The following is a 15,666-nucleotide window of genomic DNA, read 5'->3' as shown; positions in this document are numbered from 1 at the left end:
AAGCCTTCTCCAAGTCCACAAAGCACATGTAGACTGGTTGGGCAAACTCCCAACCAACAGTTTTTTTCAACACTTTTCCTATAATTTGCGTCCAATTTTCACCAAATTGGCTTCTTTGCATATTTGGATGAGCCCAAAAGAATACCTATTTTATTGAATGGATGCCAATTTCTTGCTGGCATGGCCTATTCATATCATAAATTGTTGTGACGCATTTTATATGCGGAACCAAATTTAGGTAACAGGTGCACATATCGACTGCAGGCAATGCTGCTAAAATTGATGGCATTTTGCCTGTAGCTCATCCTTGTACTTTACTTGTAACATTCACGGGATATAAGCGTTCCCCACAAAATCAGCATGATACTGTGTGTATTTGGATGCAGATGCAAGCAGCTAAATTCAACATTTTCAGCAAAATACTCAGTAACACATTTAGATTGTTGTTTTATCAGAATCTGCGTGTAATGTAGATGAGAGCACATCATTCCAAACTGTTGTTGTTGCTCTCAGTTATGACATAATTAACCTTAAAATGGGTGTGCAAAATGATGAGGAGGTGGAGAGCGACTCGCCGCTTTTCAACATGATGCGAGAAGATAATTAGCTTTTCCAAAGCAATAACACACTGTTGATACATGGCCCTGTTAAACCTATCCCGATGTGTTAATTAGCTAGCACTACCTTTGATCTCAGACTGGGGTTGATCCTTTTTTAATCGAGGATTAGTTACGGCTAAAGCTTTGTGATTAACCGGCAGAGCAGCTGTCTCATGAAGAGACTTTTGAAGAGAAGGGGAAACAAAAGCACACGGAGCGATTGGAGCCGGCATTATTGTGATCGCATGTGTCTGTGCTGTAGCTCGAAAGCTGCGAGAAACAGCTGACCCTCACTAAGCATGAACACGCACACACATGCAGAAACGTTCTTTTAACGTTCTCTTATATTTTCTCTTCATTTTCTACTCGAGATGCACCAACGTTCTCAACCATCCAAATCTGCTCTTCCCCAGGTGTGCTGAATGATGAATCCCACCTGACCATAGATTGGAGGCATGTGGCAGATTGTTCATTATTAGCACGAAGCCCCCTAAACACTATATAAGGCAGGTGTTGTGCCATGTGCAAATACTCAATTACAATTGGAGCGAAGACAAAGAACCTCAGCAGGAGTGAAATCAAGGTTCTGTTAAAAAAAACGTAAACATGATTTTCCAGAGCGTCAGTAGGCCTACGTAGAACAATATGTAAGCCTTTCAGAAGCTGAATGCACACAATATCATCCAAGGATTTTATAGTCTTCAATGGGATCAGTGGACCAAGAGTATTTCTTTAATAGTCCAATAATTATAAATAGTCTGAAACGTATAATAATCTAAAGTTGCTTATATGATATTCATGCCTTTTTTATTTTCTTCAAATTTAAAACTTGACCTTGCGTTGGATAAACACTTTGTGGACTGTGAAAACAAGATGTTTTTTATTACCTCTTGTAAAATATCTGTCGTAACGTTAGAAGAGCAAGAATAATTAAACAGAAGTGAATCCCAGAAATCAATATGTACTAACAAAATTAGAACAAAAATAAAAGGACATTTGTTCTCATATTGCTTCCTGCATGAGGCCCAATGTGTGAAATGTCTTCTATCAGCATTTCTTTTTTCCGACCTTCATCCACACAAAAGCCTGTACGACCCAAACAAATATCAGCTGAACCGTTTATAGACTGCCTGGCTGAAAACTGCCTGAAACTCACTGCAACACGAATGACCTTTGGTAATATGAATCATACCAAAATCCCACAAACACAGATAAACAGCTGAATATGAAATATTTGCCCCTCAAATTCTGTCTAGACGGACCCGATCATAGACTCATCATTGCTCACACTGTAACCTCCGGGCAGGTCACATGACCACGAGAACAACATTTAACAGAGACAGAGACAGAAACATCTACAGAAAACGTTGCGTCATATCTGCGTTGCTTCTCCCGAGATAAATGACTGACAGATTCTAATCCTTGGTGTGTTTTCTCTCTGCAGGGATCATCGGCTGAACTGGACCACCGGGACACGCACTCTCCTCTTGTCCAGCCCTCTTCATACAGACAGAGCCTCCGTCCTTGAACTGACCATGTGTGTATGCTATAAACATAGGTATGATAATGTGGATTCTATTTACGTATTAGCGCTTTTATATCCAGAGTGAGCTCCCGTAGCAAAGCAGCACCCGAACCATCAGGTGAAATGTGGGGTTCAGTGTCTCGCTAAAGAGCACGTGGACATGTGAGCAAGAGGAGCCGAGGATGGAGTTTGTATCCACTGGGGAACGGGAAATTAGAAATAAAGGCATGTCTGTAATATAAGCCCAGATAAAGGCCTGGCTATCTATTTCTATTCGTGAATTTACAGTATATTACTATAAAGAACATATAGACCTTAGTTGTATCAAGCTACTGTAAGGTTTAACGGAACCTACAGAAGAGTGAATCCACAACATCTATAGGCCTACCTCTGTCCACCCGTTTACAGACAGGAAAGGGCCCCACCGAAGCCCTCTTTAAACTATGAGCTGAAACGTTCTCTGTAATACACCAGTATGCTTTCAAATGAGAGGAAAAAAACAGAAAGCTGAGCATTTTCTGACCTATTTTCTGTTGTGCGGCAGCTCCAGCAGGCTGAGACTGCTTTCTAACACAATGCCTCCCTCCTAGTTTGTGCCCTGCAGCCGCAGTGTGTTGACGATCAATAGACAACCACCATATATGGACTTCAAACTGCAATTCAGATATAGCGATGGGCCATTAGATTGGGAAACTCAGTCAACCAGCTCATCCCTCATTCAAGGGCTGAAGACAGCGTGCTAAATATAACTCTAGAAGCAGTGAATCTTTTCCTTATAATAAGGAATGACTGAATGGATTCTGGTGATAGACACTTTTCACATCATGTCTGTGTGTCTGACAGCATGAGCAACAAAAATGATTTCAAACACATTATATTATACAGTATTCTAAAAGAATGACACATTCTAAATATGTTCCCGACTATGAAAATAAATAAATAAAAACACCTTAAAATGTTATTAACTGAATTAAAGAAATTCCCAAAAATAATAATAAAATGTACAAAACTTAAACAGTAATTGGATATAATATGATATAAGAGATATAACTGTGACTATAACATTTAAAACAACATTTCCAAAAGATGCTTGTTTTAGCTTGTTGGTCATTTCACAGCTCTCTGCTTCTTATGATTGTGCACCACATCATGTTTTATGTGCGTTGCAGGTAGAGGCATAACTCAGGTCTGATACTGGAGATGCCGAAGAGACGAGACATCGTCGCCATTGTGTTGATCGTGCTGCCTTGGACACTGCTCATTACTGTTTGGCACCAAAGCGCCATCACTCCTCTGCTCGCTACACGAAAGGGTAAGGGTAAAATATCGTGAACATTGTTTACTAAATACATTAGTACTTGTTGTAGCACTATGCAACAAAGGTGCGACTAAAAATCAAGTGCTACAAAACATTTTCATTGGTCGCACCGGTATGTGTGTAGCGTTATTTTTCCCCCAACTGTAAAGACCCGCCCACTTGCTCTACCTCTGATTGGCACTGACCCTGACAAAAAATAAAGCATGTGTGCGTGAGCCGTGGTGCCGCCAAGGGGGGCCCAGGGACCCCCCCCCCCCCCCAGTAGCTACTAACCCAGAAGTTAACACATCTCTGGATCCCTCAATAAAAAGTCAATGGGATTTTTTTCCATTGGATTTTGGAATATGAAAATATTGTGGCGGCACCACTGTGTGTGAAATTGCGCCGTGTACTCCTCTCCGCAGACCCAACATCATCAGTGGCAGTTACCGCTCCACCACCGCTTACCAGTTAGATGCCCGATCTATCTTCGATGGAGTTCAAAATTTGGGTGCAATTACATTATGTGCTGGTGCACCCAAATGAAGAAGTTAGGTGCACTGGTGCCAAAAAATCTGTTATTCTGGAGCCCTGATGAATCTGCGTCAGTGTGTTCTAATCTCAGGGAAAAATGTCACATTTTGATGAAATGCCAAAACGCCAGAATGTAATACACAGAGGATTACTGTTTAGCATCAAATTATCTACGGATTAAAGAGAGTCCACACTGTTTCATGTAGGACAAACATGAATCTGAATGTACAATGTCTTCATGTAGCACACGGTCCCATTAGTAGTTGTCAGCACACAGAGGCTCATTGTTATCATTTCCCCTCCTGGCTAGATGACAGACGGGATGGTCGCTCCAACTCAAGGAATACTTTTGCCCTCAAGGAGTCCTGCTCCCTTCAGAACAGGGACATCATGGAGGTGGTGCGCACTGAGTACGTCTACAGCCGGCCCCCGCCGTGGTCCGACATCCTGCCCACGGTCCACGTCATCACTCCCACCTACAGCCGGCCGGTGCAGAAGGCAGAGCTGACACGTCTGTCCAACACCTTGCTGCACGTGCCCAACCTGCACTGGATCCTGGTGGAGGACTCCCAGAGGAGGACCACTCTGGTCGGCCGTCTCCTCCAGGAGACGGGACTCAACTACACCCACCTGAACGTGGAGACGCCCAGGAACTATAAGGTACGCGGGGACACTCGGGACCCCCGCATACCTCGGGGTACCATACAGAGGAACCTGGCCCTGCGGTGGCTCAGGGAGACTTTTGGCATAAACAGCAGCCAGTCTGGGATTGTCTACTTTGCAGATGATGACAACACGTACAGTCTGGAGCTGTTTGAGGAGGTAAGGATGTATGTTGCAAAGCAAAACATGATGCAGAGCTTAATTTCTCTATAATAATGCAATGTCCCCACCTCCTCATCCTTTCACGGACGTCTTACTTTACATTTCGGGATTCATGGACTTTAAAAACGCCTCAAATGACTGATCCCTGTCTCTGTTTTCAACCAGATGCGTTCCACCAAAAAGGTGTCAGTGTGGCCCGTGGCCTTTGTAGGTGGCCTACGATACGAGTCCCCTAAAGTAAACACCTTGGGCAAGGTGTACGGCTGGAAGACTGTGTTCGACCCACACCGGCCCTTCGCCATCGACATGGCTGGGTTTGCTGTGAACCTGCGCCTCATTCTGTCCAAACCTCAGGCTTATTTCAAGCTACGTGGAGTGAAGGGAGGTTATCAGGAGAGCAGTTTGTTAAAGGAGCTGGTCACTCTCAGCGATTTGGAGCCTAAAGCTGCTAACTGCACTAAGGTAGGAAAACGAGGCTCTCTGCATGTCGTGCGACCCCCTGCACATTGGCAATGAAACAAGCTGCCTCTGTAAATGCTGGTGGTGTAAGAGAATGTTTCTTGAGATCCTTGGCTGTCATGACAACTTGTTCTTAAAGTTAATAAACTGTGAGCTTACAGCCAACTCTTGTACGCTTCCAGCTCATTTAAAATATGCTACATTCTGCCTCTAGACATTGTGTAGCAAGTATGATGTAGCGTATTACAACTGCACCGCTAGCCAAAATGTAAGTTTTAGTGTTTCATCATACTGGCTCTATTTCTGCTTGTCTCCATCCATTTATTTATTTATTTCTTCTTTACCCGCAGGTATTAGTATGGCACACGCGGACAGAGAAGCCTGTGCTCGTAAATGAGGGCAAGAAGGGATTTACAGACTCTAATGTGGAGATATGACATACTTCATCTGACACAGGTAATGGCAGAGATTTAGAAATGCAAATTGATGCATTTCCACACTGATTATTCTGGGGGATGAGCCAAAGGAGAGCATCTTCACTCATATGTGCACGGTGAGATATGGACATTATGTGAAATAGATGTCTGACCTTTACAGAACATTTTTTTTAAAGATTGTCTCCTGCAGATTTTGTTTTTAGCCACACTAGCAGCGTGGCTGTAAAGGTAGCAATGTTGCTCCGTGAGTCACTTTGGCCCAGACTAATATTGGATGGATTCCTGTAAATGCTTGTACAGACATTCAGAGGACGAATCCTACTGACTTTGATGACCTCCTGACATTTCATATAGCACCACAATGAGGTTGACATTTTTATTTTTTAGTGAAATATCTCATTGTCTAATGGACGGATTTAATATTTTATACAAGCGTTCATGGTCCTCAGAGAATAATTCCAAATGACTTTGGTGATCTTATGACTTTTCCTCTAGCGACATCATAAGGTCAAAATTTGAATTTGTCCAATAATTTGGTTTGTGACTAATTACCTGCAAAATGAATGGTATTTCCATCAGCCTCAACTGCACTTTGTATTCAGTGCTAAATAGCATGTTAGCGTGCTGTAGTTAGCCTTTAGCTCACAGCGTGGCTGTACGCTCCCTGTTGTTCATAAAAAGTACTAACATGTGTCTTGTTTGCTTGTCTGTTCCTTTAGGGGCATTTCTCCATTGGATTCTACTCGGATTCAAACCAAACTCAGAGCTCCTTCCAGTAATATCCAGGGGTCCAAAATATCATCACAGCACAGCACAGTAGCCGTACTTCATCAACTGAGGCACACCTGTCCGCCCCAGGAGGCAGCACACGGAGTATCAAAGCACAACTGCACAATAAAACGTGCTGCTCAGAGCACTGGCTGATGCGAGACACCGGTAAGAGTTGCCAAAAGGAGCTTGCCCACTGAGGTCTCCTCGGAGAGCTGAGACAAAGGATGTTACGTGATTTTAACTGCAGGAAGAGATGGCACAGCAAGCAATAAAGAGCCCTCTGAGCGCAGACAACACCAGCCAACCATCCAATCAGCATTAAATAGGGCCCTTTTGTTCTGAGGCGAGCTGGCTGTCGGGCACTGGGCTGCATGGAGGAACAAAAGGGGCCCTTGTCTTAAGTGAGTCAGCACTGACTGACAGACTGCAGTGAGAGGATCTGAGCCCCCCCCCCACACTTGTACTGTACAACACTGAGCTATTTAGATAGCACCCTGAACCCAGCACTAATTAGGAGTCCCGTTACTCCTCAACACACATTCACACATGCTCAGCTGTCACACTGCACACAGTGAGCACACAGACACACATGCACTGAAGAGCACGGAGCAATGATTTATTACAGTATAACAGCAACGTCTTCTCTTACAGTCATTTACTCCAAGCTCTTGTTTATTCCTGACATGCTGTAACACTACTGAGGTCTACTGCTATTTGAAAAGAAGATTCAATATCCCTAGCGGCCTGTTCACCTCACAGTCATCTGCATATAAGCTAATTAAGATCCCACTGAGTGAGCTGATGGTTTCTCAGCAGAATTATTTATTGTTTCAGTGTAACCGGTACCATTCACTTGTTAGTCGTGAGCTAGGCATGTGCGAGTCGATGGGATACGAAGCCATTAATCTAAAAATGTGATGTGCAGCCTTTCAAATAGCTGTATTACACAATCTAATTATTCCCACCATGGATGGCTGGCTCGCAAGTGACGATTTCATACCCCATTGACTTGCAGTGGCACTGCTTACAAACGCTAATGTTCTCAGACTCTGTGGCTGTTAGGAGTTTGGTCAGTTATCGATGTGTCAGGCATCCGAAACTTTCACTCAAAGATTGGGGTCTGATGTTGCTACAATGCTGCTTGTGTTTCATTTGAAAGCTGTTCACATCCCTCCTGCCTCAGCTCAGGTTGTCCCATAAACCATTTTTTTTGTTTCACAGAAAATGTCATTAACTGCACTCTGCAGTATATTCACACAAGCAAAGCAAATCTAACAGAAATATCAAATAAAAACGTATTGCCCTTTAAGTGGAAATCCACGGGTAAGAGAATATACTTGGAAATGTTTCTCTATGTGTAAAGAGTCACTGTATCTCAAGGTACTGTATGTATATAGCTATAAACTGCTCCCATACAAACATGCCTTCTCTGATTTAATTTATCTGTGTATATGTAGATTTTAAGGTATCATATCAGACAAGGGCCATGATATAAATAATATTAATATCCCTGAGTTTGATGGTTTGACCTGATGTAATAAGCACTTTGTCAAAAGATACATTTTACACAAAAAACAATGCCCATACACAGAGATGGCGATCATTGGATGTCGGCTGCCATGCCAAGATCAGGCGTATCCTCAAAGTGGACCTTGTAGTCACCCTCCTGCTCTTCAAACACAATGACCTTATTGATTTCAACAGAAAAAAAAAGAAAGGCAAAGAAGAAGAGAGTTAGCGCTTTGAGACTCAACTCTTGCTGCATTTTCACACATTGTAAGTTAAATTTAAAATTAATCTTCCAAGTCCATCATAATGCAAGGGAAAAAAACAGTGCCTGGAGTGAAATAAGAAGATTGATACCACTCTCATGTCTGTTCTCAAGCTAGAACCAACAGCCTGTTAGGTTAACTTAGCTTAGCATAAAGACTGGGTATAGGGGGAAATAGCTAGCTAGCTTGGCTCAGGTTAAAATAATCTCGCACCAGCATCTCTAAAGCTCTCTTATTAACATGTTATAAATCTTTGTTTAATCCGTACAAAAACCTCAATTAACAACAACAATTTGTTGCGGTTTTGACAAACTATTTCTTAGAAGGGCGCAGTGACTACGGATGAGACAAACTACACGTAACGTGTTAATCAATGAGCTTTAGAGGAGTTGTTAGGAAGTTTACATACCACACAGAGCAAAGCTAGCTGTTTCCCCCTGTTTCTAGTCTTTATGCTAAGCTAGGCTAACGGCAGCCTCGAGTGCACACATGAGAGTTGCAGCAATCGTCACATCTAACTCTCGGCCAGAAAATGTAATTATTCCTCTTACAAATGCTGGTTTGTGCACAGCTGTACCTGGTTTATTCCACTGTTAAGAAAGGGACCAGGGAGGTAGAGAGCCTGCTGGGGCCCAATTGACCAGTAGCGGCCCAGATTCAGCCCATTGACAAACACAACACCTTTCTCCCAGCCCTGTGGACCCAAAGATAATTTCATGGTTTCACAATGTACACATGAAGTATTTTTCATAACGTACAAAAACAAAATGTACATAGCACAAAAACTACACGTTTCATTTCACTTACAAGCAGCTTCACAAACGTGTCACTCGGATACCCGTAGGCAAACAGCCTCCCCATGAAAAATCCAGGGAAGCTGGGAGTGTCGGGGAGAGATTTCCAAGGTGCCTGATAAAGACTGAAATAAGGCAACTGCTTCAAACACACTATTACGGCATAATGAAAGGGATATGCAATGCTTTAGATTCAATAAAGCGTACAAACCTATCAATAAAGCTTGGTTTCATATCCAGGCTGTATATTGTAAAATCACGCAAGGGAGTATTGTTTAATAAAATGTCTCCCACAAGGCCTGCAAGAACACAAATCAAAATTGGTTTATACACTACCCACTGCGTGCTTGAGTGATTTAACAGCAGGCATAGCAATGAACTTCATATTATCTGTCGATCACCTTTACGTTGTTTGTCAAGGTCCCTTCCCTGGTGAACTCGTCCACAGTTTTCCACCAATAAACTCAAAGTACGCTGTCCCTGTAGGGATTGATTGCTTTTATGTCTTTTGCCAGTCTTAACAGCCAACACTTCAGTATCCATCACGCTCGATAACTCTGAATGACGTTTATTGGACAATGTCCAACTTGATGTCATACCTTACCATCAGGAACCGCCAGCTCCAGGCTTCGGCGCTTGAAAAGGCCAATGAAGCTTCTGTCTACAAATACCTAGGAGGAAAAATATCACTGTCAAATAGTTAATATTATCTTACACAACACATAAACTCTGCTTCACTTGAATGAAATATCTCAAAGGTGGCTTTTATTTTTGCTAGCTATCACCACAGTCATCACCCTAACTTCCGTGTGCTGTATGTTCTGAAATGTGTACTGTGGGCATACCAACAACATGGAGTGACCACTGATAGCCCTGTCTGATATTAAAGGAATAGTTCAACAATTTTAAAATACAACTTTTTCGCTTTGAGAATGAGAAGATTGTTACCACTTTCATATCTATCAGACAGTTAGCTTAGTAAAAAGACTGGAACTGAGGGTAAACCGTTAGCCTGACTCTGTTCGATGGTAAAACCTGCCTACCAGCACTTCTAATTTTCACTAACAATCACATTATATCTTATATCTGAAGTCCTTGCTGATTTCTAAAGCTAACTTCAGGAAGTCACTGCACCTGATTGAGAAATTGTTTGACACATAATCTTCTGTAAACCACTAACTTGTCATTCTTTTCTTTGGCGAGCTCTCTTGCAGTTTGTATGGTAAGCTAACCGGCTGCTGGCTACATATTTTGTGTACATACTGTATATCGGCCTTGAAGATATGTAGCGATTTATCGTCTAAATTGCGATTAAAAAAAGAATATTTCCCAAAATCTATTTTCGGTTTAGTTTCAGCAACTACAAACATATCAAGGATGATAATGTATGACATTATTTAACAAAGGATAATCACATATTTACTGCATAAGGACAAGGGGAGTGAGCAGCCGGTTCTCATTCCCAGGGTGTAAAATACAGACACTTTGTCACGCCCCTCGGCATCTGATACCGACACACAAGGCACCCTTTTGCATTTGTATGACACGCACCAGACTCCAGTAACGAGAATGAAAACGCATCCGCGTCATTTTTAGATGTTCAGGGAAAACACTCCAAGAGTGTGATGAAGTAATGTGAATACCAAAAAAAAACTGTGGGTGGGAGGAGTCAAACAAACACAAGACATTCAACCAGGAGCCCAGTGTTCGTGTCCCTCAGTGTTGTTGAGTTATTTTGAAGTTACGTTAGTGATGTTTGTGCTGTGATTTCTGTACTTTTGTAAGGTTATTTAAGTTTTACTTAATTTACGTACTTATTTAAAGCCCAACCTTGATGTTTTTCCTTAACTTAATGAAGTTGTTGTGTTGCCTAAACAAAGTCTTTTCGTTGACTTCACACGTAACCACGTGTTTGCTGCAACCGTGTGCTGGGCTACGCGATGGAGTGAGATCGTGCCATCATGTACCATGAGGACTCACCAGAGCACGGTCTCGGACATTGTCTCCAGACTTCAGTAATCCTCCACTGGTGATGGTAGCCTCATACAGCGTGTATCCATAGGACTGGCCGTTCCCGTTGTTCACAGGTAGATTCTCCATGCTTACTGGCTTGGGTGACTTAAATGGCTGTAGAAAACGAAAGAAAATAAATTGATCTACTGGATAGAAAAGCAAAATTTGCTTTGTTTTTTTACACATATAGGCAACAGATAATCTTACATAAAACGTACTCCCTCAGTGAAGCTCAAAGCATCCCATAATGACAGGTGCTGGTACATGATAGCAGGTTCATAAGACTCCCTGTAATGCAGGGTTGGCATGTCAGGGAAACTGCCTTCTCCTGCACAGAAAGGTCAAGGACAACATCAGGCGTAGAGGTTAGTCACAGCATGTAACCACATACTTCATCCTCATTTAAATTTAGTGTTAACTTACTGTTGTATCGAGAAAGTAAATCCCTGAGGAGGTGGTACTTGGGAGTGTACTCCCCTGCCTCAGACAAGGGAGCATCATAATCTGAAAAGCATCATAGTGTGACATAGATTAACTATCATCTGCTGCCACCTGCTGGGTCTTAAACTCAATGCTGTTCTGTAGACAGCAAGGAGCATATTCTCCAGCTCTGACATGGCAGTGCTTCTTCATTATCATAAAAAAATAACATGTAAATTTGCATCAATGACACCGCTAGTTTGTTTGTGACACAGAGGAACCAACCGTAGCTGGGGACCAGCGCTTTGTAGGAAGGGTCAGCGCGTGCTCCGCTCATGAAGCCAAAACTGGAGCCTCCGTGGAACATGTAGAAGTTGACAGACATGCCCCGCCTCAGAATCTCTCTCACAGTGGACACCATATCTGACAAAAAGTTCAACACCTTCACACTGTTCAACAAATTTACTCCTTAAAAACATAAAGGTCCCTGCAACAGGGAAGTCATAATATAGTCCTTAAATCAAGTCACTGACATCTTTTTTGTCTCTGCTGAGCTCTCACTCAGAGGCTGCAATAATTCAAAAGTAGGTCCCGACTGTCACGGTTGCATTTGCATTGTTGGCACGTAGCTGGCGTTCCTTATGCAAAAAGCAAAGTGGTAGGAAAATAAATATAATGCAAACTAGGCAATGAGCTACAAAGCATTTGTTTACAAAGTGACTTGACGTTAATATTGCTGGTGTGTAAAACAAAAAATATTATTTTATGAAGGGAGTCAGTGGCTTTGACAAAGGACAGAGAGTCACTGGTCAGTTTATGGGTGTGAGAAACCAAAGTTAGCATTTAAACTGAAAACCGCCTTACGTTAGGTGGTTCTGATTTGATGCAGAATTGGGTTTTACTGTCATGTGTTTTTCGAAGCTAAGACCAGTATTTCTAAAGTAAATCTGCAGATTTAAAAGTATTGTCAGTCAAAGAGCCACAAACAGCATTTGGACCTAGACAAACTCCACTAACCCCATTAATATTAAATTATTTTTGATCCAGAATAAATGTGAAATGTGCATGGCCACCTACACAACAGTAAGAAATATTGGGATATGCGACCACCTTTATGTTAAGAAGCAGCACTGAACAATTCGTGACAAAATGAAACTTACCAAAATAAATAACATTTCATTGCAGGTTTTCAGGCATTTTATTTAAACAACTGTGATGGGGGGACCTTCCACAGATCTAATACATGTATCCCAATATACTTTTAAATAATGTGTTAACTCATTAAAACCTTTATTATAAAGGTTATAGTTGATGGTGAGAAAACAGGAAATGCGGGAAAAGAAAAAGGGGGAAGTCGTGCAATAAAGGCACCACAGCTAGACTAATTAAGAATAAGAGGTTAGCATCGACAGAAAGGTGACAAGGAGAAACCTTCCTTACCCTCTGGGGGAAGCACATGGTGGAGGTCGCCCCACACGTCATACCAGCCAGTACAGTAGTCCATCACCATGGTGGGGCTGTTGGGCTGACAGACAGCACAGAAAAGGGCCACACCATCAGCTCACACAGCTCACTGTCCAGTGTTTCATTGCCTGTCTACGTGACGTCGTTCAGTGCCAGATAGTGAAACGGTTTGGAGAGGTAAGATACACACCTGGATAGCGTTCAGATCCTGGATGTCCCTCTGATTCAGCTTCTGCAGCTTCACTGATCTGATGGCTACAAGATGGGGGATCACAAGGTAAGCTGTGCATGTGTGCGTGTGTGTGTGTGTGTGTGTGTGTGTGTGTGTGTATGTGTGTGCACTAATAAAAGACTGTACCTCCATCCACACCCCCAGACTTTAATGTGTTGTGGTAATCTGATGTGAGCAGGAGCTCGCTGATCCCTTTGGACTGTAAGGCCTTTGAAAATAAAACAGAACGGGAGCTATGAACGTCATCCAATTGATCTATTCAATCAATCTCTTTTTATACGTATGTGTTTTTATTTCAGTTTCAGATGGCATTTTAATCAACCAAGCCTATTACATCACCTCTTTAATGAAAAGCATGTAGCTTTCATCTTTTGCAAAGGATCCATACTCGTTTTCAACCTGCACTGCAATGATCGGACCTCCTTTCTTGAACTAAAAAACATAAAACATATATTTCAAGTGAAGTGAAACAACCTGGAGCTGCAACAGACTTGTTTTTAGCTTTGGTGACAAATAAAGCGACCTGCAGTGGAACCACTTTTGGTATAAGTTTGTCAAAAAAAGTATTGACGGCCTGAGTAAAGCCTGGGTGAGTCGTCCTCAGCCTCATGCTGCCATCACGGAGGAGCCAGCTGCAACGAGACAGAAAAAAACAAGATGTCACAGAGTTGTCAGTACAACAGAGGCACAGTACTGGACACAGATGCACACACTGGGTGAGGCTTCCCTTACAGCCACATGTGACCTTTTTTTAACCCTGATTGCACTCACCAAAAAGTGGAACTTTGTGGCTCAGATCAAGTTGCTTTTGTGCTGTTGAGTTAAAGTCACTTACAAATGTAATTTCATTTATTCAGGGACAAAATAGTGAGAGCTAGTTAAAGAAAGAATTGGACAGGCTTTGGGGTTTCAATCTGCTTCCTACTTCAATACAAACACATAAAATCTGGGTTTCTATACGCAATAATGTTAACATTTTTATTCCAATAACTATAAGAATACTAGCACTACCTTGGCAGTCCTCCCAGGTCCAGCTCGGAGGAAATGTAGGGCCCTGGACGCAAAATCACCCACAATCCCAATTCAGCAGCAAGGTTGATATAAGCTCTGAAACCCAGACGGAGAAGACAATGAAAAAGCATTTTTTTCTATCCGTGCAAATGCAAAGTTTAGACCCCCAAGCGAGACCGCGTATCTCGTTGTTTGAGGAGTGTGAGACGTGCTTGGCAACAACGGTCACACTCACTCCTCACTTATCACCGACTGTGTCATTAATTGCTTGATAAGCTGCTGTTGTTGGGGAGATGCTGCCATTGTCAGGTGGGACCTCTCTGCCTCCGGCTTCACCCTAGAGCACCGGGGCTTAGATAATAAGAGGGAGAGGAGAGTATTCCCCAACACACCCTTAGAGCAGGTAATATTGTAGCATATTACACAGCTAGCGAAGTGGTGCAAGGTGTTTTCATTCTTATTTTGGATGTGTGTCGGTTGCGTATTTGGTGTAGTGCCACAAACAATCATGAGTACCACTCCTTACACTAAATCCAGCTGTGAGTGGAACTTGAAAACCGCTCTCTCTGGCTGGTGCAGACTCCACGGCACGTACCTGCAAGGATGCAGGTGTTAACATTCAAGCCATTCTTGGGAGACAAAACACATCCACGGTAGTTTTCCCGTACATTGTGAGGGTGTTGATGCCACAGGCCTTCATCTTCATCAGGCGGTCCCTCCAGTAGGCCCTGGGCACACGGAAGTAGTGGACGGATCCCCCGAGGACGCGGAAGGGCTCTCCCTCCAGGGTGAACTGGGACGAGTTGGCACTCAGGCCCATCTTCCTGCTCATCCTCCGTCCCCCCGCCGGCAAGCTTGGAAGAGGAGTCCAATTGTGTCAGACTCACATAACATAGCACACAGGCTATTGTGCCTGAATAGACCACATGACATGCCCAATGGGAATTTGCAGGCGTCTCTTCGTTGGCAAACACAGCAGGAACATATTTGAGTTTAGAGGCAAGATGCACTTCAACAGATTTAGTTTAGTACTCCATATTAAAATGTTATTATACTTTTTCACTCTATGTTTTTCTATAGCATCCTTTATGCTATAGTTAAGAGTCTACATTTCCCCCCAGAGAAACACATTCTATGAACAATAGTGATACTGTATCATGAGTACAGTACACTTCATAGTAGCTTTACCTCATATCATCACATCATTATAATATATCAATATAACAATGTATACGACATAGTGTCTGTGCACACAGACTTGCAGCATTTCTGTCTTAGCGAATCATTCATTCACTTTCGACCAATGAGGAACTGCATTAGTTGCAGTCTCCGAGTTGCTCTAACTGAATCAATTTAACATTAATAACTTTACTTACCCGAAATATCTGTACACGATGAAGCCAAAAATGCACAGGCAGATAAGTGCATATTTCCTTTTGTGAGCATTTCTTATGGTCAAGACAACCATCGGTGCATGAGCAGATCTTCTCCTCTGACTCAGGCAGCAGTGGAG

The 15,666-nt window shown here is 42.6% G+C and overlaps 2 protein-coding genes across 4 annotated transcripts in view; one reads left to right on the top strand and one right to left on the bottom strand.

Annotated features, from left to right (window-relative positions):
* b3gat1b (beta-1,3-glucuronyltransferase 1 (glucuronosyltransferase P) b) overlaps positions 1–7,868 on the top strand; it is a 24,637-nt gene extending 16,769 nt beyond the window's left edge. For all 3 annotated transcript variants that reach the window (XM_031857171.1, XM_031857173.1, XM_031857172.1), the window contains 6 exons: positions 2,044–2,157; positions 3,294–3,436; positions 4,266–4,777; positions 4,946–5,242; positions 5,590–5,695; positions 6,396–7,868. In XM_031857171.1, coding sequence (XP_031713031.1) covers positions 3,325–3,436; positions 4,266–4,777; positions 4,946–5,242; positions 5,590–5,676 — 1,008 coding nt within the window. In that variant the 5' untranslated portion in view covers positions 2,044–2,157; positions 3,294–3,324 and the 3' untranslated portion in view covers positions 5,677–5,695; positions 6,396–7,868. The remainder of the gene's footprint in view (positions 1–2,043; positions 2,158–3,293; positions 3,437–4,265; positions 4,778–4,945; positions 5,243–5,589; positions 5,696–6,395) is intronic.
* Positions 7,454–15,666, bottom strand: LOC116388883 (beta-galactosidase-1-like protein 2). The gene is made up of 19 exons (XM_031857174.1): positions 15,530–15,666; positions 14,822–15,007; positions 14,680–14,748; positions 14,154–14,249; positions 13,666–13,774; positions 13,482–13,574; positions 13,269–13,350; positions 13,101–13,165; positions 12,887–12,971; positions 11,732–11,869; positions 11,450–11,530; positions 11,245–11,354; positions 10,994–11,140; positions 9,613–9,684; positions 9,415–9,493; positions 9,225–9,312; positions 9,027–9,138; positions 8,797–8,913; positions 7,454–8,134 (listed from the first exon to the last, which is right to left on the bottom strand). The coding sequence occupies exons 1-19, from the start codon at positions 15,619–15,621 to the stop codon at positions 8,048–8,050; spliced, it is 1,908 nt and encodes a 635-aa protein (XP_031713034.1). The 5' UTR covers positions 15,622–15,666; the 3' UTR covers positions 7,454–8,047.

This window comes from Anarrhichthys ocellatus, unplaced genomic scaffold (genome assembly GCF_004355925.1).
Source record: "Anarrhichthys ocellatus isolate YVR2014 unplaced genomic scaffold, GSC_Weel_1.0 scaffold18, whole genome shotgun sequence".
Taxonomy (NCBI): Eukaryota; Metazoa; Chordata; class Actinopteri; order Perciformes; family Anarhichadidae; genus Anarrhichthys; species Anarrhichthys ocellatus.
Note: the sequence above shows the minus strand (reverse complement) of the source record. Positions and strands in the feature narration are given on the sequence as shown.